The sequence below is a fragment of the Poecile atricapillus genome, chromosome Z (genome assembly GCF_030490865.1).
Source record: "Poecile atricapillus isolate bPoeAtr1 chromosome Z, bPoeAtr1.hap1, whole genome shotgun sequence".
NCBI lineage: Eukaryota > Metazoa > Chordata > Aves > Passeriformes > Paridae > Poecile > Poecile atricapillus.
In genome coordinates, this window is record NC_081289.1 from 36,002,328 (window position 1) to 36,030,198 (window position 27,871).

The 27,871-nt window shown below is 35.4% G+C and overlaps 1 protein-coding gene across 1 annotated transcript in view; it reads right to left on the bottom strand.

Moving 5' to 3' along the window:
* Positions 1 to 325: 325 nt before the first annotated feature.
* LOC131573488 (protein O-mannosyl-transferase TMTC2) overlaps positions 326 to 27,871 on the bottom strand; it is a 235,992-nt gene continuing 208,446 nt past the window's right edge. The window contains exons 11-12 of the mRNA XM_058827489.1: positions 23,358 to 23,421; positions 326 to 3,230 (exon numbers count right to left, since the gene is read on the bottom strand). Coding sequence (XP_058683472.1) covers positions 3,051 to 3,230; positions 23,358 to 23,421 — 244 coding nt within the window. The 3' untranslated portion in view covers positions 326 to 3,050. The remainder of the gene's footprint in view (positions 3,231 to 23,357; positions 23,422 to 27,871) is intronic.

Sequence of the window (27,871 nt, forward strand, 5' to 3'; positions counted from 1 at the left end):
TATAGTAATATAAAAATATTTTCTAAATATATTAATCAGCTTTTATTCCTATAGTTTAGATAAAATAATCAAATATGATAATTATCACATAATTTTGGCTAGATTTAATGAGTATAAATATTTAAAAATGCTTTCAGGGAACCTTTTTGAAAATATCCTCTGAAGTGTAATTGCAATAGAGCATAGAAGAAAGTAAATGTGACAGGTTGTATTTTACTTATGCTATACAGTTCTCCCATACATAAAATAATCAAGATTACTCCTTAAATTAGAACAATTAAAAAACCCACAGTACTGTTACAGTAACACAAAGAAACACACAGGGTATTAGTTATCAATGCTTTATTATTGAACAAAATTGAAATTCTTTTATCTGGCACATAAACAATTATTTCTACAAAAAGGAAAGCCTACAAATCTGATAATTTATACAAATAACAGTTTTTCAAAAAATAAAATTTTAATTTAGTAAACTTGTCTTGTGCTCTTTTTTTTTGTTTAGCACTGTCTGCAATAATCCACCACAAATCCCTGAGCAGAGAGACATATTTTAAACATGTTTTAAATTTATCCCAAAAGAAGAAAGTCATCAAGACCTGTATTAAAAAAATGTATTCAGGGACATTCTTGGTAAATTTACGGTAGTCCTTTTTTCTTTTTCTTTTCCTTTTTTTCGTTTTTTTTTAAAGAAACAAACAAAACCAGTTATCAATGCAAGCATGACACCGTATCACAGGAGTGCTCCCCTCTTCCCCTTTTTGTGCAATGAATAAAAATTACCAAACAAGAATAAGTACAAGCTGAAGGAGATAAATAACCTGGTGAATGGTTAAGACAAAGAAGCCATCGAAGTCTGATGGCTGTTGAGCAAATAAAGCTGCAGGATACCACAGTTCTATACCAAGCTCAGTTACAGTTACTATCTATTTCTATATCTTTTCCCAGAAAGTCAGTAAAGCAAGAGAATAAGTTCAAGCTACCATTGTATTCTAACACTGGTTTCAATGATCAAGTAGAAATTCAAGTTTTGATCCTTCAGTTTTGCTTTTCCAGCAAGAACATAATTTGAGAAAAACTTGACACACTCCACAAAACCAAACAATCTTTCCCCTCTAGCCCTGCTGGTGGGCCAGCTGTAAACTTAGCAACTCACGGTATTTTAGTGAGCAAGAGGAAAGACAAGGAAACACATGTAACTACAGTTTTTCTACTATATTGACTTTGAAACAGCTATTCCCCAATCTATTTCAATCCAGATTTCAAATCCAAGTATCCAAGTGTAAGGGTAGAATGACCAGGAAGGCAGAGTATAACTCAAGTGTTCCCTTTCCCATTTGGTACGTACACTAACCACAAAACAAATGCAAGTAAAACCAAATAAAAGAAATAGCAACACTTAGAGACTGTTGTGTTAATGGCAGGTAACATTGCTGCAGTCAAGTAATAAATAAATAAATACAGCAAAGTGTTCTTCTCTACATTTTTGTTGGAATGGTGCTCAACAGTTAAAAAGGAATACATAAACTAAAAACCCCAAACCCCTTCTCAGTAATAAAGAGTTTTTAAAAGAAGATCCTGAAGAAGCTTCAGTTCAAGGTGCTCTACCACTTTAACATTTTATCTATCATTATGAAAGGAATACTGAAGCAGATACCAAAGGGCCATTAAATGAAATAGTACATTTTCTTACAAGCAATAATACTTATTCCAAAGAAAAAAAGCAGTTAAAAAATGTCCTGGAAAATAATTACTAAAGCTTCATACACTTCGATTTAAAATAAATTATTTTTACATTTAAAATCTGAAGACTAAAACAGTAATGAGGCTAAATCATTCTGAAACAAAAATAAATTGAACCTCACCAAAAGCGTATTTAGATATTTGACAGCTCTGCTGCTAGCATGTGTCAGAATACCAACAGAATGCTAATATTTGGTTAGAATCTGAATAAGTTTGTTTAAAACACCAACAATATGGAAAGTAACTGGCAACCACCATTACTGATCCTTTTAATCTACACTATTTTAAGCATGATCGAATCAAATTCCTTCTAGCCTCATCAATGCATAACATTCCCTTTTCTCTGAGTTGCTCATGAAGTCTCATTTTAGCCTACCCAAGCACTAACATTTTCAAATATAATTTTAATTATTAATTGCAAATATATCATATGCAGAATTCAATTTAAAGTTGGACTTATCTGATAGCAAACTAAAGAGATTCAAAGACATTATTCTATAATACCAATTATTTTTTTCTAAGATGACAGTCTGACCACACTGATTTGGTATCAGGGTAAATACTCCTCTTCCTTGTATTGGTAAATCCCACCTCTGGTCTTTTTTTTACCAGCCTACATACTACTTCTGATGTAGAATAAATACAGACAGCTCCTTGATCATTCTGCTACCTCACAGAAATTTCACTGTGTATCTCAAGAAAACTGTACTGTAAGTTAACAAGCTGAAGTAATGGGCATTTTCTCAACCTGCAGTGCTGTCATCTAATCACGTGACAGGTTTGAAAAAAAGTGGGCCATATAAGCTGTGAAACTGTCTAGCAAGTGGTTCAAAAGTGAGATACAGCAGCATTAAGACAAACTGCAAACACATTGGATTTAGTACACATTTTAATGAATTACAGTATTAGCAAAATACTTTAACCTACTATTACCACTTTAACTCCCATATGGCTTTACTGTGTTTAGTGTTTACTGTGTGATTTTCCCTTCGTATTTCTATGACATTATACATTTCAAGTACCCACCCAAAAGTAAGCAATATGGGATTTGCAATTATTTATCAAATATACCGAAACAAGTTCTCTCACGTGCCATTGTTCCAACTATTTTTGTAGCGTTACAAGTTCTTCATGAATCCCTCAAAGTCTCCCTTTTTCTATTTCTCTAGCAGAATATCTTCTCCTAGCAGCAATTAGGACCTCTGATCCCTGCAGTCAAGTCCAGCAAGTTCTCTGACCTGACAACTGTGTGGAAGTTCTAGTTCTTGGGTTCAATCACTTTAAGGAAAAGAAGTTCAGAGTTTTCATCATCATGTCTTGGATGTTTTCAAACCTTGTTTCTCCATGATATTCCATAATTTGCGAAGATTGGACTGGGTGATGACATCATCAGGTTTAAGTTGAAGAGCAAGGAGGTAGTTTTCTTCAGCCTCTTTCAGTTTGCCATTCAGATGGAGAATGGCTCCAAGATTCATTAGGGCAGCTGGATACTGGTATCAATAATAAAAAAGGAAGGAGGAATATTAAAAATATTTTTAATTTTCCTTTTTAGACAATCTTCTTCCGCTTAAATTACTCCCTTATGTTTGCTGATTTTTCATGGAAGCAATTTAGTAATTTAAGCAAATACAGATAACAAGAAAAAGTTTCTGAACAGCTGTGCTGTTGAACAGCTGAACAGGTTGTGCTTTAAACAGGTCAAGCTCTAGTGCCTACAGACATAAGACTTTTTTTTTTAATGAGAAAACACAGAGCTCAAAAAGCTTTAAATGTGGTAATGTTGGCATAACACAGGTTCCAAGAGAAAATTAAAGTAATGCAAGAGTGAATTAGCAACAAGAATTTAATTTTAATCAAACCCATTGCCAATAAAGAGTTTATAATCATTGGGAATAGTTAACACATTGGAACTTATCCCTATTTTCTCTTTGTCTTAATTGCAACTGGTAGAAAATACAAACTGGTCTCAGATTCTCAGTGTGTTCAGGGGTTCTAGAATATCCATTTAGATTTGGGCTGTGGCAATTATTTCTTAATGAATGATTGAATAGAACCAACAATGGTGGAAAAATGTTAAAATTTTGTAACAAATTAATTTGAAAGCTTATGTTATTAAATTATTTTTTTTCATGTTTAGCTAAGACAAAATGCTTAAATCGTTTCTATTTTTTATCTCTAGCTTACTCCATTAAGAAATAATAGGTTTCTTCATGATAATAATGTGCCTGGTCACTGGAGTTAACAAATATTCCAAGGGCAGAAAAACACATTTATGAAGCTGAAGAGTCTAACCTACCTTTTGGCAAGCACTACAGGTATTCACATCCTAGTGAGAGCACAGTAAAGGCATTTGTCAAACCAGTACTTTGCATTTTAAAGAACAAAGGGAAAAAAACCACACAAAGTTCACTGTGGTTCTCATCCTCAGGTCAATCTAAGTTTCAATGAGGAAATTCATTTATTAGGAAATTAATACTAATTATAAATTCATATATATATATATTTATATGTTTATGTATATATACGTATATGTATGTATGTAAAATAATAATTAGGAAAATAATAAGGAAAACACATTTTCGAAGTCACATAGTGTTGCCTCAGAGGATAAGTGTTTCAAGCCACCACTTATCAGTGTTCTGCACAAAATAATATTCAAAATGTGAAGCCACATGGCAAATCAAGTTCAGACTACTGAGAGGGTGTGTTGGGATGCTTTAGGAGACCTCCACTGACAATAACTTCAGGAAAACTGAAGTTTTTTAGACATTGGAACAGGCTGTCCAGAGAAGCTGTGGAAGTGTTCAAGGCCAGGTTTGATGGGGTTCCAAGCAGCCTGGTCTAGGTGTCCATGCTCATGGCAGGAAGGTTGGAACTGATGGTTTTCAAGGTCCCTTCCAACCCAAACCATTTGATGATTGTATGGAAATACATTAGGTAGAAGGCAAATAAAATATGTACTACAGTTGGTCTCCCAGACTGATGTGGTAATAGGAAATCATTACGGCGAAGACGACTTACCTTTGTTCCAAACCTCTCCACTACAAAGTTAAACTCATTACTCTTATGCTTTCAAATCAAGCTTCAACAAAATCCCTACAATTCTTATGTCCAAAACCTAAATTTTGTGATGGAAATGTTGTTCAGATAATTCCAATGTTTTATATCCTCATACTATATATTCATTCTTTTTCAGCTTTCTTCTTGCTTCTTTTAACCTATTAATATATGCATCACAAAAACTCATAAATAACTGTGATGTATCAAATTTTCAGAACAAATGGCTTACAGAGTTTCAAAATTAAGCAAAACAAAATTAGTTCAGCCCTCCTTACTGTAAACACCACAATGCTAATGAAGAGGAATCTGAAAATGTAATTTTTAGATTTACTTCTTCTTGCCTTACCCTGACAGATTTTTTCCACCTTCCATAAGTCAGTTACTTCATTCTACTGTGAATCAAACAAACAAAAAACACCAGCTGGGTTTCATACAGTTTTATCAGTTAAATGCTCTTCAAAAGAAGGCAAAGAAGGCCCATGAAATGTAATCTAAGCTATGAATTACTCATACTGGCAGCCATATTTTCACAGCTCCACCTTTGAAGAGCCAGTCTTGCATACTGTTTTGTAATGCAGTAATATACTCCTTAATTACAGATGCTCTGGGTGCCAACTGATGTTATTAAAGGGAAGAACGCTTGGTAATCAGCTCCCATGTACATTGATGACTGTTTAAATATCCTCATATCTAATTTATTTTTAGACTTCAGATTGTTTGAGAGAATTTTCGCGAATCATGAATCGGAATGTCCATTTCCTCTAGTCATGCTATTTCTTTGTTTAATCAGAGTTCATGAATGAAAGCTTTCTTAAAGTTATTGACACAGAGCTGTCCTCTCACTTGAATTATAAGTGTGCATGTTTGCACTGAGACAAAGCTTACAATGAATAAGGACTAAAAAATCTTAAACCTAGAAAAACTCATATAAATAAGGCACATGTTTAAATGTGCTCAGGGCTAATTCTACAGCATTCACAAAACTTACTGTGCAGGAAATAACTTAGTTGTCTCATATGGCTTCCAGAATTCCTCTCCATTTCCTCCATACCCTCCTGAAAATATGATGTGTGTATGGGACTAATCAAGAACATCACATATGTAAGACTATATGCCTAGCTAAGAAACTCTTCTACCATCATGTCTTTAATTTGATATACCATTTCATGAGGGCGAGCAACAAAAACAAATAAAATGAACAAACTTCATGCCTTTCAACTGAAATTCTCCGGCTTCTATACATCATTTCTGATTTCCTGGAGGCCTAACAAATTCCAAGTCATTAATGTTTTACACAAAGGTATCCACGGAAAACGTGAACAGATAAATCATTTCAGGTAGTACTAAAGTTCATTCCAACTCCATTATATTTCAAATAAGGAAGTGCATGGGATTTTTGAAAGACTGCTCCCTAACTTTCTAGGCTATCAGTCACCCCAGTATCTATGGTTTATTGTAACAGTCACAAGGATTTTGCACGTCTGCAAGATTCTGTATCAATGCTCTCTGGCATCAATAAAGGATGGTCAGAGGATAAGAGAGCAAGAGACATTTGCTGTAGTTTTACTTCACATGGTTTGTCTTTTATTAAAGACAGCTGATAAAACTTTTCAGTACGTTAACAAAGGCAGTCAGCAGCTACCACTGCAATAACATGGGGCTTGTAGCACTGTATAACAAATGACACCACCTACTACTTCAGAGACTTGAAAGGAGAAACAGGCCTGCCTTCATTTCCTTCTGGAGACAGATGCTTTACATCAAAAATAGCTGACTGGCATTTCTATTGAGGTTATAAATGCTGTCTTTTACAGTCTATTTGGAATTATTCCCATTATTAGCATTTTATCGTGGTGTGCTTGTTTCCTTAGTGGTTTTTTGGGGGCGGTGGGGGAAGGTGCTCAGGGGGAGGAGGGGAAAGGAATAACAGAGTAGTTAATGAATAAGGAAATAACACAAGGCAAGCATTTAGTTGTCTGAGGTGGTTTTGGTTTATATTAATGACAATTTTTTTAAAAATTTGCCCTTGAGTACCAAAATAAAAGGAGAGCATTGGGCCATGCAAAAAACCCTATCAGAAAGTCCTCTCTAAAATTAGAGAACTATAGAATCCTCAAATAATTCAAAATAATTCTGAGTAGTATTTCAGGATTACACTATCGTAACCATGTATAGTATTGGACCCACAAACGGAATTAATGACATAGAAGATGAACTGCCTCCTTGCTTGTCATCTCTGCCTCTGCCATAGCAGAAGTACAGTCACAAAGACAAAAAAACAATTTTACTCCTACATGGTCAAAGAAGTTATGGAGAGAGAAACAAATGCACAAACATTTAATCTAGCACAAATATACCTTTTGCATGGCAGAGAAGTATGAACAAAGAACAGTCCAAACACAAGCAAGGAAATCCAAAATTGTTTTCCTCAAAGCTCTGCTTACAGATGACCTTCTCTGCTCAACACCACAGAGATCAGGGCAGTAAATTCTGAGATGAAAGTGCATTTTGTTAAATCTCTAAGGAAATTACAGCAATTTTTACTCCAGTAGAATCACAAGTGCAAGATACTCCTCAATTACCCATTTTAAAAGATGTTGCCAAAATCCATCTTACTCTTAAGGAATTACTGCCGTGTCTGATACTTTAGATGCTTCAGAACAACCCCAGGACTGTTGAATGAATTCTGTAGTAAGTGTGGCCAACTTACCAGAAACATAGAGGCTGTGTTTTGTTTTTAAAAAGTGCAATTAAGGACACTTATTCTTTTAAGGATTTCTTTTGAGTTAAAGAAGGACACAATCACAAATGAATATTTCATGCTAGCACTTCTAGTTCAAAAGGGGTGAAGAATTCAGAAATTTCTCTTTGATAACTGAAGACAGAGAGGTGGTACAAGGACTGAGCAGTCAAACAGCAGAGTATTAGTTGTAGAATGGCTCACCAGGCATGAGAGAAAATCATGGTGGACTGCTGCATCTGATCAGTGGCCACTAAGTAATATGCTGTCATGCCCTTTTTTATCCTCCTACAGTGATGGCAAGAATTTTCTCTTGAACTTTTATTACTGGTGGAAGGAAAAGCAGGGGAGGAACATGCTGAAAGATGATTGCTGCCAACTGCATCTTCCTCTCCGATGTAATACAGTGACAACGCTGTAAATTCATCAGTGGCACATGGAACCAGACTTTTTTATCGGAGTGTTCTCAGATAAACCAAGCAGCAGTTATGGAGAGAGACTCATGTTTCTACCTGGTTCTCTACGCTATAAGGCTTCTAAAGAACTGCAGTTTGCATGTGCTGTGTCTGCTATTTTGTTCCAAACGGTACATGAACCACAACTAAGACACTGATCTTCAGCTGGCTAAGACAACGAAAGTCAATTGTCTAGGCACTGATAATTTGGTGCAAAAAGCATTCTGGATCAAGATGACAGGATGTCTTGCTTAGTATGGATCAGACAGAATAAAAAAGCTACAATTCAAAGTTGAAAGGGATTTCCTGTGTCACCAAACCAGACAGCAAAACATTCAGCTGTTCTGGAAAACAAATAAGCAAAAATATCAGCACTTTTCAAGCTCTTAAAATGGAAAAATGTTCCGCAACTTTTCCTCTACAATAGTTAAATACATCACTTAAATTTCAATCTGCTTATGTACAATTTTAGTAAGTATGCTTTTGTGTCAACAACAGCTTTCAGTTTAAACAGTTAAGAAGGGAAATGGAGAGGAAAACATTTACCCTGCCAGTATTAATTTGAACATAGAGCACAGTTTCCACTGTTGTATTAGTCAGAAATGGACCTAAACACTTCTGCTGCAAAGGAAACATGTGTCCCTATCTAATTACCTTAAGAATGAATAACATAAATAGCTATATAAATCTAAAGAGCGACAGGACAAGGCTCTGGAGGGGAGTGGATCCTTGTATTCAGTCATCCTCTTTAAGAGTAGTAGGTTCTTAACACTGGAAAGAGAATAGCCTTACTTATTTACTAACATGTCACTAAACAGAAAGAGACCTCATTCACTGTTCACCAAACTAACAAATAATTGATTTCCAGGGAAGATGAACACCCTGCAGAAAAAAAAAGAACCTCCAAAGAAATAATAAGTAAATAAATAAATAAAAATATTTTAAAAAGTAAATAGCAATTAAACATTTTCTATTGAACACTATTTATATATAGTCTCAGGTTATGATATTATCCTAATAAGGCAGAAAACCAGAATGAGTTAACACCTGGTCACCTTAACAGCTGATGATATTACAAAAACACTAGGTCACAAATAATTTTTTTTAGTTTTTTTATTATTTTACATTTGGATACTCTCATCTGGACACCTAAAGCAGATGACACTTTAATCCACCTGGTGACAGACGGATATATATGGAAATTGTATGGATCTAACCTTGTGTATTTTGAAACACTGGAAACTCTCTTACCTCAAATTGCAAACTACATGATATGTACATTTAAAGCCAGAAATTAAAAAGTGAAGGAAGTGTTTCTCACTGTTTTTTTTTTTTTTTTATTTAAGAGTTGTGGATGTGGTCACAGATTGTGTCTTCATCCACAAGTATACCATGAAATTATTCAGTTTGCTTCTGGACTGAGACATCAGCATCATTAAGGAAACCCACAGCTGTGAGTCAGGGAAGAGTTCTAGACTTGGCATAGGAAGGAAGCATCAAGCAGTCTACTTTGTTTTTCAAATTGCCACATCAACAGGGGACACCGTACTCTCAATGTTCTCCAGCGAATGGATATTTTTATTTTTCCTCAGCACCTCGCTAGTCTCAACCAAGCAAACCAAACCGCCATATATGGATACATGTTACATCTTACTGCTGAAAAGCTATCTACCATTGACCTTTATGTAAATTCAGGGTAGGCCAGCTTAGAGATCAGCAAGTTAACAAAAGCATGTGTTACAACTGTTAAAGGCTGTGGATCCTAACAACAGCTGAAAACATCCCACAAAAATGTACTTACACTTGTAATTTCTGTGTATCTAGACATTTTTTCCCAATGGCCATGCATTGATTGCTTTGGTTTATGCTTAAGAAGCCTCCTTATAATCACTGTTTATACGGAAACTGTGATGGACATTTTTAGATAACACACTTGGATTACCACAATAAAAGCTAAAGAAGAACATACGTTATGGGCATTTCATATTATGGTTGTACAAAAAACCTAAAACAATAATAATAAAAAAGTAACATTTTCCAGACCTCAAAGTGTTTCTAATTAAACTTCTTTGCTTTCCATCAGTATAAGATAGGATAATCTTATTCAGTTTTCCTTGCACTTTAGGATTCCACTTAAAACAAAAAAAAAATCAAATTACTTAATTTTTGTTTATAGAAAGCCGACTATGCTCTAATATCTGCAATTTGATGATTTTAATATATAGTTACAATTATGTTACAAAACACTTAACTTATTTACCTTATGAAACACAAATAGGCTGCATACTAAGTAGGAAGTCTGTACTTCAAGCAAATTAAAAATTTGGTGAACAGAAATGTCATCTCTACTGTTGTAATGACAAATAGAAATTGCTCAGAATCTTTCACTAACAGAATTTTGTCCTATTAAGACAAAGTAAGTTTATTAAAATGAAAATCAATTTGTGAGTAAATGCACTTTTGCCTGCATTTTCTTTCTAAACATTGGAAAACAGAAAAGCAAAGGGCTTTGTGTTGTTAACTAAAGACAAAGCCCACTTTTAATTTAAAAGAAATGTAAAATGTTAAAAAAATGTATCGATAATGTACTTCACCCCAGCAGCTCACAAACAGGGCTGATTAATAGCTGTCTACATTAACACAATCAAAACTGGCTAATCTTCAGAGAAAACTCAAATGTACAGATCATCAGAATTTTTAATCACAATTATACTCAGACTATTAGCATTTAAACATGTTAATTTTTCCAATCAAATAAAATGTCATTAGAAAATAAAAACACCTGCTGAGAATGAATGTATTATCCATTTATTTTTGCTCAGATACTCATCAAATACATTGGTACACAGAGAAGGTTGTAAGCTTTTCCTAGATGCCTGTAACAGGCATATAGCATTAGAGTTTCTATTTTTCTGGAGAAGAGACAACAACTGCAGACTCAGAAAGTCATGTTGATTTCTAGCCTTGAAAACTTAACTAAGTTCTAGTTATGGGAATCTCAATATAATGAGATTTCCAATATTTCGACTCAGATGTTCAGTTGAACGTTAAATTTCCAAAAAGCCTTTGCACCTTTGGCTGACAACTGAATTAAATGCTTGAGATTAATATTGGTATAACTGCATGTTTTCCCAAACTATTTAGGTATTTTTAGTTATGAGGCATTGCTTTCAGCCACATTGTGTAAACAATTATGTAATTTGACATAGCTGGTCTGAGCACAAGGAACAATAATACTGTTAATTTTTAAAGGCTTCCATCATGCACAATCTTTTTATCAAGAGAGCCCGCAGACAAAGTGTGGTCTTACAGCATTATCAAAAAGAAGACTCTGAGGTCTAGGAGATTCTGAGGCATCAGAATTTCTTCTTCCCTTTTGTCCTTTTTCATCTGGCTCCTATCACTTCCATACTAATGCAATAAAGTTATGCCCAAACTTGTCTTGAGTTTGATATTTACGCACAGAATTATGAGAGCAGCTGAGAAGAGACGCATGTACTAGAGGTCCTTTGCAAAATGCTGAATTACTGTATTCTGTATAATTCATAAAAATTCATGCCTTACTTTTTGGCAGCCACTAACCTGCACGTGTTCCCTGTACAGTATTTAGCAATTAAATGCACAGTACATATTAAAATTATTAACTTCCACAGTAAGCCCACTGATTTAATTTTTATTCTTAGAGCCTAAATATTTCAGGGCTGCAGTTTCTAAAATTTGGTCTTTTGATTGCTAACAGTAAGACCACTGGGCACTAATTGCTCACTAGGCTTTTACAATGTTGTGACTTCTAAAAAAATAAAATTACTTGCAGCTAGTGTAGCCTTATTTATCACATCTGAATAGTGACATGTGTTTACAGTAATTAATATCAATAATAGCAAGACACATTCAGTGGTAGATCTACACATTCTACTCTGAAAGACTGCACTTGATGCAGCATATGCTGACAAATGCTATTTATCAAATAGAAGTTTTTTGTATTTGTCAAACTAAGGTTTTAAGAAATGGACACACAAAACAATAATTTGGATAATATTTTCCTTTTTTAAAAGTGTTAAATTAATTACTTCTAAAAGCACAAGAGGACAATTAGTATTTGCAGGACTAGCACCAAGAAATCAAAGTTCAATTCCTGCCTCTGAAATTCAGTGCTAGAAATTATTCCGTGAAACCAGATGCTTCCTCCAAACTGGTCCAGAAAAAGTCCTCTATGGCTGGAGCAAAGTACAATTCAGGGTCAGTAGACTTAATAAGCAATTTTGTAGTTGATGACTCAACTGAGGTTATTTTGCCTCAATTTTTACTACACCTATCACTCATTCTATATGAACACCACAGGATACCACAGAAATTAACTTTGGGTTCTACCAGTGAACTGTCTGTTCAAGCTCATTTTTCCACCCAAACCAAAAAGTGTGTCTCCTGTGCAATTTCAATAATCTCTGTTCAGAGAGCATTTTCTTCCTCTATTGTGGGTAAAACAATCAATTTTTGAACGAATCAGCAAAAAAACTCTATCAATGCAGCTATCTGAATAGAATTTTTCAAACAATTAATGAACGATCATGGATCTTTCAAAAAGGACAGAAAATGTCTAATCTAATAATTTCAAGTGTATTTAAATGCAGTCAGAATGTGTAAAAATGAAGTAGAACTACTGAGTTGCAATAAAACTCCACCAAATAACTCCACCATGAACATAGTAATCATTCACCCCCATAGACTCTAAGAGACACACAGCAAATCTTATGGAATTTAATCTAGGGCTTTTATTGTGAATTTTATTTACTGTTGCTGTTTTATTGGAAGAAGTTTATATTTTCTTTCATGCTGCAATTGTCTGCAATGAGCTTGAGGCAGCCAGATGTTGAGGCAACTGGCACTATTACAAACCATAATGTCAGATTAAAGTTATTTACTGTTAAGGAAGACAATCCTTATTGGAACACCTGAAGAATTAGTAAAACTTCCTCAGCTTAGTAATAAAGCTGTTCATTGTATGGGAGACATTTCAATAGGGTAGGTACACTGGAATGCACATTTGCTCTCCAGTAAAACTAACTGTGGTAAACAGAATCACATGAATGCAAAACGAAGAGGTAACACAGTGGGGTTCAGACAGTCTCAAAAAGGGACTGTTCCTTGGGGGAAACAAGCAAGTCTCCATCCCCTCCCCACTGCAGCTTCTCATTTGCAGGCATCTGATCTCTGGACTAACTTTCCAAGGCAAGAATATGTTCAAACTGATACTGAAGTTACTCTGAAAAACAAATTCAAAGCAAATTACTTCATACAGATGCCTGACACCCATCCCCTTCCTAGCGGTCTGCAAATGTACAGCTCTTCTCAGGCAGATCTCAGACCAAAACTAGCCTCACTGCAGGGCATTTCTCCTCTACACACAAAATTACATTCAACCCAAAGGTGTGGGAGGGTGGGGAAGACCAGCTGCAACAAAACCATCTTGTGAGAAAGAAACTTTCTCCAGAACTTGTGGGGGAAAAAAAATCTAGTAGACTATGTCAATACACAACTAAAAATCACTCCTAGATTGAGAAATACATCAGAACTACAGATTAGGAAAAAAAATTAAACAGTTATCTTTAAACAGTTATCTATTGCAAAACATCCTATTGAGAATGTACAGTTGCTGGGTTCATTTAATGGGCACTAAACCCACATTCTTATGAGTTCTAATTGTGTGATAAAACCATTGCATTCTTTCTAAAATCAGCACTAGAACACTCTATCAGGAAAAGCCTTGCTGGATTATCTTTTAATTGAGTTCAAACAGATGGTTTAATTTCTGAAATGCTAATCTACTGGTGTGAGTTCTCCATTTCATGGCACTTTATTTCTGATTGACACCAAGGGCAAATTTACCAGGCAAATGCAATCTTTCTCTCTCCAGGAACTGATGTAGGCGGCACAGTATCCCCTGCCATATTACTGTCAGACTGTTAAGCACAATCAAGTGCATAAATCTATCCATGATACACTATCTTCAATTCCACAGTTTTAGCAGAGACTGCATCTTTACAAACTACTACCTCTCATCCTCTCAAAGCATAATGATTCGTTTTATTTAACTCAGTAGTACAAATCTAGACTATTTAGTTTCCTATTAATTAGTTTCAAAAACTTCGTTTTCAAATCATTCAGTAAATGAACATCACAGCTGAGTACAAACACAACCATTGTGCAGTATTTTTCATTCTTGAAGAGTAAGCACAGGAAAAAAAAATCTGTCTACTAAGATGAATGAAAAACACTAAAATGCTAGATGAAACAAATCTGCACTCCAAGGGACAGGCCTAGATGACTTAACATCTTTTTCTTCAAGCAATTTTGATGATGGATTGATCATATCTATACATGAGCTAAAGACTTCAGATTGGCATAATGAAAATACATATTTAAAAAACTGTGAGATTTCCATTCAAATTAACTGAGATGCAGTCCTACAAAATTTCTGAATCAAAGTCTTGACAATGAAATAGCTCCAGTATTATTTGCTATGGGAATACCTTCACTTTGGAGAATTTACGAGCTATCCAAGGTGAATTACATCACCTAATGGTACTGGAAGAACATGGGTAGGTGCCTGGAGAAAAAACAGAATCTATAAATTAATACTTCTCTGATTAACTTCTTGAGAAACATACTAAACCAACAATAAACATGTATGATTTTTGTGAAAACATGGTCTTTTTCTTTATTGAAGTTTTAGTCAAATGACATTTTGAACCTGTGGGCAGCCAATCCTACAACAGAAATGGTTGCATTAACTAAAATACCCTGAGGTACTTCTGGTTTTTTTGTGAAGAAAAGACTTTCCTTCACAGAAGAAAAGCATCTCCAAGCAGCACAAGGGATTGCCATCAGACATACTGAAAACCTGGTATGACCTATGGGCTAAGTGAATAGTGTATGAATTATTGGAGAGTTTCTTTCTCCCAAACTATGTGTTATGCAGAAAATTACTGTTTCAACAGTTCTTGGTAAGAGTAATTGATTATTTAATGGAGTTCTAAATGTTAAATTAATTAGAAAAGGAGATTTAGTATATAGATGCCTATTTCTAACATTTGTTTCCCTGTAAGTAAAAGCATGTCTACACATTTCACTGTTCATGAGGTTGAATGACTTGCAAAATACATTACATCAATAATTAGACTGTAGAAGGACTAATATTTATGTGAAATTTGTAAACATTTTTATAGCTAAAAATGAAAGGAAAAACACTCTGAATTACCATGACAATGAGTTTCTGGCTTACTTTGCTGAGTACTTAAGCTAAAGACGGCTCATAGCTGCTTGCATACTTTCACATGAAATCAGAACATAGAGTCCAATTTCTCTCTCATATGCAGGAGAAAAAGAAGCAACTCTAAAGTCAATGATGGTACTGCAATGCAATATCTGTGTAAGCAGAAGAAACTTGAATGTATTTTCATTTCAGTAAATTAGAACTTGCAAACACAAAACAATTCTGTATTGATTAGAATATCAATGTACAACAAATTATTCTAGATGGAAATAAACAGCAACTTAAATGCATTTTAATTCAATTTCAAAGCTCACAAATTACACTGAGCAAACCATTTTATCTCAGACATTTGTGTGTTTAACTGCTTGTATAATCAGGAGAGTACAAATCAACTCCCTAACTCTCAGAAAAGTGAAGATGTGAACTGTAATGACAGTATTTCCAGCTTGTTCCTCTGCATCTTACACAAAGATGGATCACAATATTTAGAACTAGATTTAAGTAGTCTATAATTGCCCAATCATACATTCAATCTTTGCTTTTACAGAGCTGCTACAATGCAGGAGAAAACACATGTACGATTTTCTGGGGTAAGACAATAAATATTCTCATGTATTTCCCAAAGGAAATTCAGTGTTTTCCACAGCTGAGTAAATCGGTTTTCAAATTATATAACTCATTCTGATATTGTACTTCAGGTACAGGTAAATATCCCCATTCCAGTGGCCTGTATTCTTTCTTTGTCCCTTGATAGAGATCACAGGGATGGAAAACACTGTATGAGGTTTTTTTGTTTTTTCTGTTGTGTTTTTTTTTTTTAAGGTGGGAGACACTAATCTCCACTGAAGTAGAAATACTTTGAGATTCAGAGCAACATCCTGTACAGAAGCCTGTCTTGAAGCTGACAATTGTGCACAAAAACCTCCCCAAATGTGTAATAAAAATGTTTCAGAGGGCTGTGAACAAATATAATTGCAAATACAGAAAGAAATAGTTTTGTTCAAAAGAATAAATACTGTTTTTCCCGAACAGCTGGATGTAAATAACATATCTGCCGTGCACTTAGCCCCAGACAAGAAGGACCTGAAAGGGGTGGAGCAAAACAAGAAAAGTGAGTTGGGGACTAATAAGATTCAAAAAAAGCTCAGGAGGAGCAGAGAGACTTGGGTAAGAGCAGAGGAGCATGGATAAACTCTACATGGGGAAGTATTGCTATTCCTGTGCAAACACTGAAGAGTCTTTCTACCTGAAATGATGGAAAACTTGCATTCAGTTAGTATTAATTGTCTTGAATTTTTCCATTCTGCACATTTAGGCTAGATCACCCTTGCACTATGCAGACTGAAAAATGTCACAGCTGTTCTGATATCAAATCTCAAAGTAATTTTTTATGGTGTTTCAACAGGGACAGTCTAACCAATTTACAGTAACCAAGAAGGGGCTCTCTTGACCTTCTGAGATCAGAGAATGATATCCTCTTCTCAATAAGGGTGTTCCACTATCTCCTCTCCCAGTGGAGCTGATCCATGCCTAAGCATCCCACCCCTGTATCTGTCTGAATTCAAACTATTTAAAACATGTCATCTGGAAATACAGTTCTCATCAGTCATGCCTATTCTTCTTATTAGGAAGCCACAGTACCTGTTTTAGTGCCTGAAAGTCCTGCATGCCTTGTAACAATTGCTTGAGTCTTTAGAAGGAAGAGAGGAAGAACTGGATCCTGGGAAGTTTTCTTTTTCCTCACACCTTCAACAGGAGCAAAGAAAGGAGGCATTTTCAAGAGGCCAAGAGCACTGCTGGGCTGGAAGGAATCCACAGCCATTCATATTATTGAGGCAGAAAATTTGGCACACTTGAGAAGAAGCCTTGAACAACGTGAGGCTTAGCAGCAGCTGGTGTGGGTATTAGGAAGATGTGCAGCCCTGACAGGGCAGGAGAAGCTGGAAGCATCTCAGAGGGCACACGGGCAGTCAAGAGAAGCTCCTGCTCCACAGGGCCCACTTTTCAACTTTCAGTACAGGCAGACAACTGAACAGATGAATCTGCTGGATGCTAACTACTTAAAAACACAGCTCTGTGATCATGCCATAGCACCAGTAGATAAAGCTAAAATATTACCATGTGCTCATTATTTTGAAAACAGAAGTAAACAGGCAGAACAACATTTTAAAACAAGGATTTGCAGCTGTAAATTGTCACGCTTTACTGGCAATAATACATAAGTGTTAAAATCATATATATACTGTTTCTCAGGAAACGATCTGTACAGCTTTATCTGTACTATGCTCCAGAAACTAGGAGTACAGATGGCAAGGCACTCCAGTTGCATTTGAACAACAGGGACTAGGCAGATCCGCTCAAAAGAGCTGCAAGAGCAATAATAGATACATTACTGGTGAGGGATCTGCCATATCCCTGGAGCAGTGTGGCAATGAGATTGGATCCACTGTAGCCAGTTTTTCTGTCAATTGAGGATCAGCTGCAGACAATGCAAGAATTGCTGTTAACTCATCCATTACTCCCATCATCAGTAGATTTAACATAGCAGAAACTCTTGAAAAAGTTTACGAAAATTCTCCCTGGCAATAACAGATGTCCTTAACAAAGCTGGCAAAATGTGCTTAAGTTTTTTCCCTCACAATTACTCCAAACCCGGTAAAGCTAAGTGAGGCAATTACTGAATGTTCATGAGAAAATCAAACAGAAAATTTGGCACAGAAACATTGAAGGAAAAAATATGTAATAAAGCAGATCTTGATTACAGATGTTCCAAGACAAAAATGCTGCATTTACTTTCTTTTTTAAAGATATATGTACTATTGGAAGTATTTTCTTTTAGAAGTCCTGCCATGAATAAACCCCATGAATTATGAACACTTTCCCTAAGAAGGCAGTGAAAGTATGTTATCTCTAAGGTGCCTATGAAATTACAGTCAATTATGTAGAAATCACTAGCATTCTTCTTTCACCAGTTAGACAGCTTGAGGCAGAGCTTATTGCAAGCCTGGAGCCCTTGGCATGAAATCTGTACTTCAGCATCGGGAAAAAAAAAAAAATAAAATAAGCACTTGTAGAAACTTCTTTTTAATATGATATTGTGTTAACTGACTACATAAGCCCTTCAAGTCACAAAATGGTTTAGTCCCCCACATCATGATTAAACCATCTAGTGGAAATTGTATTTATTTTGCTTATAGGTACATTTCTCCTTTCCCCCTCACTCTCTGTGTGTGTCTTTATGTATGTTGTTACAGTAAGACATTTAATCAAGCCCTTTTGAAGTGGTAGAGTGGAAACAGCTGTATCTGACAATGTGCTGATGACATGGGGCTTAAAGCTGTCATGAGCTCCAGATTGCAAGCAGCACTAATATGTGGTTGGGATGGTAGTGACTTACAGGTCATGGCACCTCCTTGAGGAATGCTCCTAAGCCAATCAGCTCTAGGTGGTGACTCAAAGTCTTAGGGCTCTGGTGAGCTCTCTTTCATTTAATACTCTTGAGGTCACACTTCAAAGTGCCCTTTCTTCCCAAAAGCCATTGGCCATATGTGGGGGTTCTAGAGCTGCTTTTTAAAGACTGGCTGCTTCAGGCTCAGACTTAAAAAATTAGAAACGCAGCTCTATTACACAAATGATATCTTAAAAGTTGAACAAAGGCTGAAGCTTAAATGGGAATCTCACATTCTTGTAAAGAATGCCAATTTAAAGACAGTTTCCGGATGACTGATTTTCCACAACAAAGCAAGCTTAAAGCTCACATTTTAGAGTGCCTAACAACTTGTTAAAACTATTTCCTGGTTTGTGAAGATTACAATATGTAGGGCACCCAGAAATCATCCCTGAATACAGCTTTTCTTCAGCCATACTCACAGTCAGAATAATTATTGTATAAATGCCAAAGAAAATTATGGTTTCATATCCTCATGCAACTTAATTTGTTAAAATTAGACTAATGTGATAAATGTACACTCAAGCCAACAATGCTAGAACAAACATTTATGTGCTTCTCAGTGAGAAGGCTCTAAAATCATTTTGTTTTGATCATGGTATAGCAAACAATGCAGTAACATATTTTTTGGAAAGCATTCATAAAGATCAAGGGGCTAGGGAGGCTAATCTCTGTATGTTACCTACGGACTTGAAGGAAGAAAAGAGAGTCCTGTAAGAAATAATTAATTGCAAATAAAAGTAGGTTTGTTTTCTGAACTGCTTCCTGGATTCCTCTCTACCTCTTGCCTTTCCAGGGGAAATTGACCCTCTGAAAGCTAAAATAGACATATAACCTTGAGAATGCTTGCTTCTTCAGTAGAGATAAATTGTTCCCATCTTCAAAGCAGCAGTGTGTTCTACAGAAAATACTGCTCTTCTGAAATTTGTCTGGAAATTACTGTCATGGAGGATAAATACCCATCTACTGCAAATAAGGCCAATTGTGAACATTATTAAGAAAACAGCTAGGTCTGTATCTCAAACACTAACAGAGCCAGACTTTAATTTGCATCCAAGCTCCTTTTCAGCTGGTGCAACTATTGTATCCAAGTGTTTTAATTCTTTTACCATCTGCAGACAGAAAGTGTATCCAAAAGCAAGGGTGGCATTCAAGATGTGGAACACACCTTTACTGTATTCAGTTGTTCCTTTGCTGTATATTTTTCTTGCAAATACTTTATTCATTGTAATAAGGCTAGTAATGAAAAAAATAAATTGTATTCTCAGACCTCTCAGAATTAGTTCAGTGATGAATGAATCATCCCCAATATTGCAAAAATAAAATCTTTTTATGCTTGCTCTCTTAAAAACAATAGCCTGCAAGTTTCAGAGAAGTTATATTTTCTGTAACTGAATACTGTGTTTCTGGCAATGTTTTAAGCTGCCTTAGTCACAACTTTTCTAAAAATGGATTAGTTGAATGTGAATGTGACTCAGACATGCAGCTATATTGGTGCTCACTGCTGCTCTCCAATTCTGAGACACTGAAATAAAAGGGCTTGTCTAGGAGACAAATGCAAGAGTGGAGACTGCTGTCTGGAAAAAGCACTAAAATAGCCAATTAAGTATCTCTGAAAGTAGTAAATCAGATGGCCATTTAAACTGGACATGGGTGAAGAAAAGCTCAGCAGAGCAGTTTCTAGATCCAAAAGGCTTATATATTAGGGAGCAGATAAGGAATTGTTGTGCATAGAGTATTGTTTCATTCCAAAAGCAACAAGAATGGTTGAGAAACCAAAGAGAGAGATGCAAAATGAAAACAGAATGCTGAGAACAAAACTGTGTCATGATAGCTAAATGAGAATAAAAAATTCACTAATAATCAGTAAAAGATTGCATTTACAGTATTACTACAGTCTCTTATTGCTCCTAAGGACTGTATCTTATAGTAGCAATATTAGAGATATTATACAATATGTTACATTTGTAAAGAAACAGATGCAAGAGTGGAAATCTGAGATTTGTTTCAGGCTGTGCTACATGAAAATCTCACAGGAGCCAGTCATCAGTCTAAAAGTGATAATTTAATCGTCTTGGCACAGTGAAAGAAAGAAGTTGATAACAAAGAAGTGGATCTTCAACTTGGGATCTGGCCAAGTGACTGGGGAACCAAAGGAAAAAAGTCATACTGAAAAAAAGCAGAGTGCCAGTTTACTTGGGATGCTGCTCCATAATTCACTCATATCAAACAGTACTGTTTAAAGCACCAGAAGAAGGAAGACTTGTGTTAAACAGACCCTTTGAGCACTTAATTATACTAATAACAAGGTTGATCCACTGCATAGATTGAGACTTCACTGCTGCCACAGTATTCTCAGCAAGAGGCAATTTGGGGTCAGACCTATTAGCAACTAAAGAGATGTACACAAATATACATACAGGTATGTGTTTATATACATGGAATGGTAGGAATCTGTATATTACATCACATGAATACATCTAGTAGCTAGAATTTTCTGTCAAGAAATGTTTCTAGACCATTAGTGATGGATACAAAAAAAAACCAAAACCAACCCAAACAAAGATCCTTCAAGCACTTATTCTATTTAAGAATATTTCTTTATCATCTTGACTCACATAATTTTGCTGATCCTTCATATTCGTAAGACAGTGAGAGAATACACAGGCCACATACAAAATCAACTGTGGGCATTTTCAGGCTGTGAAAATGGTTCCTACACAGCTCTGGACTGGGCCACTGCAGTCTCTAGGACAATACCTTGATAAGCAGCTGTTTCAATCAGCACTGGGCACATTTAATTTATCGGCACAGGTGCAGCCATGAAGTACAGAGTTCTTCAATAATTTTCATTCCATATTCTTTTGCAAAGATTGGAAGCTTCTGTCTTACCATGCACGCATTAAACTGCTTTCTACCAAGTAAGCCTCCTCAAGTGGCTGCTTTTCCTGCCAGTCTGAAACTAGTATGGTAAATTTGAGAGTTAATAACAATAAGAGAAATATGTATGACTACTTCTGGTTTTGTTTACATTTTTAAGACATACCCCTGTAAAGTCATCAGACAGTTGATAATGGCTGTGAAAATGGATACAAGTTTCCCACTCTGCACCAATAAAATATTCTTAAAAAGTCATGAACCATATGTACACCATGCTTACCTATAAAATTAAACTATCATCTTGAATATAAAAGTGTAAATTTCTTTTGAAGAAAGCTGAACACCAGTACCTATTAGATTTTTGCTCACGCTAATCAAAGTTAAAAGAAAGTTTCTAAAATAAATTGTTTTGATAATCTTATTCTTCAAAAAGGATACTTCGTTCATAACATGTAAAGCTTGTCATCAATAATCAGAAATACCTAATCCTTAGAGTACTATTGCTGTGAATTTGCTGTCAGTCACTCCAAAGCTCTCTGAGAAACCTCACAAAAATAACCAAATATATATATATATATATATATACACATATATATATATAGGGATATACACAATAAACTTATTTCTTAGTTTCTGGGAAGCATTTTGAGCATACAATGAAGCACAGAAAAGAGAAATTGTGCCAACTTGCAGATAGCTGAGGGAACACTTTCAACATTAAGGTTTCCTCTCAGAAAAAAAGACAAAAAAGTATTGCATTATGCAAGCATTATGAATCACAAAATTCACCAAGTATGAAGTAGTTTTAAGTAAGTAGTTTTCTGAGAGTTCTTAAGAGACAGTATGAAAATCTGAAATTTCATATGAATAAGTTATTATGGGGTTTTTTACTGTATTTTGTTAGCTTGAGTCTTAGCTGTTGTTGCTTTTGATTCTTAGCTCTGAAAAGTCTTTAAAGTATTTTTTTTTTACTTGGGTTTTTCCTTTTTTTTACTACATTTGCTGACTTGTATCCTCAAATTTGGCACTACAGACTTCTGTGACAGAAATTTTCCTAGGTTTGATTTATTGCATAGACAAGGTGTTACGTATCTAAAACAAATTCTTCCCCATTTCTATTCATGATTTTTTCCTCAAAATGTGAAGGTAATTGAAAAGAAATGTAATATTATGTAAAAAATGGTAAGTAAAAAATATTTTATTTCTTTAATTCCTGATGCAATGAAAACTGGAAATAAGCTTCCTTTGTTAAAAACCATCTGTCACTTACTCCTACATGTATCTGCTCAAACAGTATTTCTTTGCCGATACACAACTACATCAGAGATAAACATCTTTACATTTGCTGAACAATGTTTGCCAGAAGTTCATGGCAGATGAAAATGCATAAATGTATTATTAAAAATGCCTTAAACTGTGGCTCACAGTTAATTCTCTTTTACTAGTGAAGAGATGGAATTGGAAAAGCTTTCCAAACTTAACACATTTAAACATAGATAAATAAATCTAAATTTGGAATTCTTTTCCAAGTATGTTAGCCAAGTAAGAATTATGGCTAGACCACTTCACTGAGACAACTTGCAGTGATTGGTTTGACAAATGAACAGCTTCATCTAACTACCCAATAATTAACTATTCAAAGAACCTATATAACACAGGTTGAGAGACAAATGCTCCAGCAAGTTCTCCTCAACACAAAGGGTTCCGTGCCATGGCACGTTCATCAACTTAAGTAATGGGTATCATTAAGAAGGTACTTACATTAGGTCTTAATCCTGCTGCCATTTCATAATACTTCTCAGCCTCTTCATTAAGACTGGCTTGTCTATCAGGATGGAAAAGAACAACATAGTTACACCTCATTTTCCTCATGTTAAAATGAAACCATACCTAAAGAAGCATAGCTAGAAACTAAACGCTGCAACTACTCCCTGCTGTTTAAGGATATTACCCTAACAAATGCACAAAATATGTAAATCTGAAAGTCTTCTTATGGACATTTCAGAATGTCCATTAGCACAAATCCTCTTTGCTTCATTTTCTTTTTAGTTCTGCAGTGATATTAGTACATAATGGAAAGAAATACAGAAGTCTGAATACTTATCTCAGGCAAAAACAGAGACTTCACCAGAAGAGAATGTGGCTCACTTTTTATCAGACATACTTTAAATTCTCAAACTGTGTATTATACCATAATCCAGTTTCTTACTTTGTGCCCTCCCAAAACCAATATAATTACAGTAAAAAAAAAAGTAAAAAAAGGCAGAGAACATAAAGATTTTTAAAAACTAGGTTTCCATGATTGAGGGAATTAATTCTGAAAAGAGTTCTGATTTCAAAATTTACTCACATAATTCTGATCAGGCATTTAAATGTAAATCTCATATTCCAAGAGAATAAGATGAGTTTCTGGGTACCTGAAGCAGTATTAGCTCAACACTTTTGCTCCTCCTTACTACTACTGTCAGCATCTACATGCTCCCAGTAGTTTAGTTTTTATTTCTTCCCATCAGTTTTCAGTTTAATATCTTCATATAAAAGTGCAGTATGTTGTCAAAGAAATCCAAACTTGTTTTTGTCTCAACAGGCCCTTTTTATCACTTCTCTCAAACTCCTCTCTTCTCTTTTTGTCTCCACGTTATCAAATATCTCCATGTTATCAAATTGTGTTCAAATTTTGTTTCTCATCACTCAGATTTTAAACATTAGCCCCATAATACATGGACAGACAATTAATCCCAAACAATATATTTTGACAGCTATTGGTCTTGCGGGGAGAAAGGATAATTCCTTTGAAGTTTCTCACATTACTCCTGAGCAAGCTGAAACCACTTCATGACTAACAATTTGCTAAACAGAACCTGGTTTATACCTGTTAACTGTTTTAAATTACTTTGCCCATGTATCATTGACTCAGCGGTTGCAGTGGTTAGAAATGATTGAGTGTCTAAAAATATTTGTTCAACCTGCTTCCGAATCACTCCTGCTGGGCATCAGTAGCACTTGAAATGATTGCAAAAAAAATTAATCTCGTACTTAGGAATTTCAGGATTTACAACAAGACACTGTAAAATGGAACATGTTACAGAGCGCTTTTCCCCCCTCCCCCGTTTGCACAAATCTGTCAGAACACAAATCACTTCTGAAAGTGGTGAAATAACATACAGTAAACAAGGTGCCCTTCCCAGAAGGCAAATACAAAAGGTACACTTAACCTCCAAAAAGAGTTGCTGGCATGTGAGTGTGGAACACATTAAAATCCTGTCCCCCTCTTTACACCAGAGGCGTAAATGGCTTGCTTTCCAGCCACATGTATATCTTGAAACAAGGATCATTAATTGCCAAGTTGAAATCAGTTTGAATATATAGTTCTCCATTAAAAACAGTTTAGAGAAATGAATGTAGAACAAAGTAACCTGGTCAGGAAAATGCTAGTTCAATTTCTGGGGCATTCAGCAACAGTTCCTTTAGTTAAGATGCTGCAGAATTCTGGTTCCCATTTTCAGTGCAAATCTAAGCTAGAAATTAATTATGCTAAGCCCTGAAACAGCTTTCCCTTGAGAAAAATTAAAGGCACAGAGGTAGGAAATTGCAGTAACCCTATGCCACTGAGCAGTAAAGAGCTCTGGATCAACGTCAAATAATGGAAGGACACTATTAAAAGTAACATAACTCACAGTAGAGTAAAATATTAGCTAAAATGTTGATAAAAAAGCAGAGAGGAAGGAAAGGGAGCAAAGAGAAGTTCAGAAGATAGTCTTTTTCATAGTTACGAGCTATATTTTAAGGTCTATCTTGAATCTTTTCATGAGGACTGACCTTGAAAACATATCTGATTTTCCCCACTAACAGCTAGCATCTGATCTCATTTTAAGGGAAAAAAATATTTCCACTTTTTATTCTCTCATATGTCTTAACCTGAGATACCAAACCAAACAATTCCCCCTATTTAGCTCCAGCTAACGGTGACACCTAATAAATGTGCTTGACAACACATCACTCTTAGATTCTCCTGATACTCAGCTATAATCAGTTTACATTCATTTTGATTTTTACATTTTTCACTGGAAAAAATACTGTTGTAAGAGAAAAACACCACCAATGCTGACATGTGATTGGAAAGGGTTAGTTTTAACCTGCCTGCTGCTTGGTACAAGGTTTCAGATTGTCAATTTTGACAGTAAAACCATAGATGTCAGCACATCTACAAAGAAATTTTCTTCAGTAATTCCTATTTTAAAATGCTGAATGCTGGTACTTGGCATTCTTAATGAACCTTTTTGCGTAACAACAAAATTATAATCAGGTCGTATAATCAGCTGCTCCATTGCAAAGAGCCATTCATCCACAGCTCTTTTGTTTTAAAAATCTATATAGACTTTAGGCTTTGCCATACACACAAATATATTTAAGCACATAGATAGTAATTAAAGGATGAATATACTCTGTTCAGACAATAACATAGGGTTAAGTTGTGCCTATGATACTCTATCAGCAATTACACTCCATGTTTGGTCAGTGTACTCTGGAGAGCCAAAACACTTGTGCAGAAAATCACTGAAAAATGAAGACCATGTCATGTAGTACTGCTCTAATTTAGACTTCTGTTTTCAACAGCCAATAAACATCCTGTAACTTCATGTCACATGAGATCTTCCCAGAACAACCCTTTCACAAAAGCACCGAAAAATGAATTATTCCTACAGAATGTGTTTTTAAGCAAAGAGGTCTTTTTCCCAGATATGTTGAGGCAAGGCAAAATTCTTTTCCGGTTTCTAATACTATGGCGGCACCACCACACTGCCACCCTTCACTCTAGAAACAATCATTCCCCTGCCCACAGGAAGCCTTGCTCATGGCAGCTCTAGGAGAGCCAAGTGAGCTGTAGTCCTTGTTAAGACACGGCTCAGCGCTGAAGCTGCAGCCACCGTACGGCATCGCACATGCACGTCACTGCTTCGCTGAGGGACTTCCAACTCCTCTGAGAAAGAGCACTGCAAATACTACAAATGTAAAACACATGACCAGATACTGTTTTAAGAACCACCCAAATGGCTGCGTGACCCTTGAAGAAAGCTGTCTGGAAAACAAATTTGTCGAGAAGATGAATTTTACAGACAAGTATTATGCAAGTTAAAAGTTACCAGACTGTTGCAAAGAAATTAATTGCATTCATCCCACATCTCACCCCTCTTACAGATGACTTGAATCATCTTGCATTGCATTAACAGGATGCTACAGAAGTTGTTTAGGGAAAAAAAAATTAATAACTATCATGTAATTAGGAAAGGGGAGGTCTCCCAATAATGCAAACAGAACTAAGTAATTATTTTTTTTTTTACTTCGGATTCAGTCACAAAGAGAGGAAATCAGCAATGTTGGAATATCTGATTGGAAGAGCAGAAATTCTTGTGACTGCTAAACTGAGAACAGGCTATCTATAAATACAGCTACTGCATTTCATCCCAGTTAACAATCCTGTTGTAAGAAAAAGAAAATTAACTTGCAGCACTGCAAAACTTTCAGAAGTTGTAAATTTTTATTTATGTTGCATTTCAAATTTTTTTATCAGCAAGCAGGGGAATTCAAAAGAAAGGAAAATATTTAACACTAGACTAGAAAAATAAATTGCATTTTGAGAGAATGAAAGTTATGTTTATTTTCCATCCAAAACAGCTGTAAACCAATAAATATCTACATGTTTCTGAGTCTTATGAAACTCCTTAGGCTAATGGTGGAAACAGCAGGAGAGGAGGGGAAGATGATTCCTTCCTAATTCAAAAATACATCACTGTGTAAAATACTTGGTCTGAAAAAGAAAATATCAGAATCTGTACAAGAATATAAGCTTCTGTTATTATCTTGCAGTCATTTTGGAAACCTTGCATCATCCATATTAATATCAATTTCTGTCTCTTATTCCACAACACGTCTTTAAAATTTATCCCGTGTCTCTCACAAGAGTCATTTCATTTTCATGCTCTGTGAACTTCTATAATGTATTTTCTATCTCACAGCTGTGCAGTTCATTCAAAATTCTTACTTGCTTACCAGTCAGTTTTTATAGCTCTCTAGGGTACCTAAAGAGCAGTTGGTCACCTACTTGAAATTATGTCAGCCTTTCATTTATGACTGTCTTTAGCATTCAGTTTCTACCAGTGTCACTTTGTGTCAGTTGGAGTACTCCCTTCTTTCCATTCTCCTTTGTGTCTTGGTATCTGCTTTCCTCTTGGAATCCCCTCAGCTCCCCACTGTTCTAAAGTTCCTAAAAATCA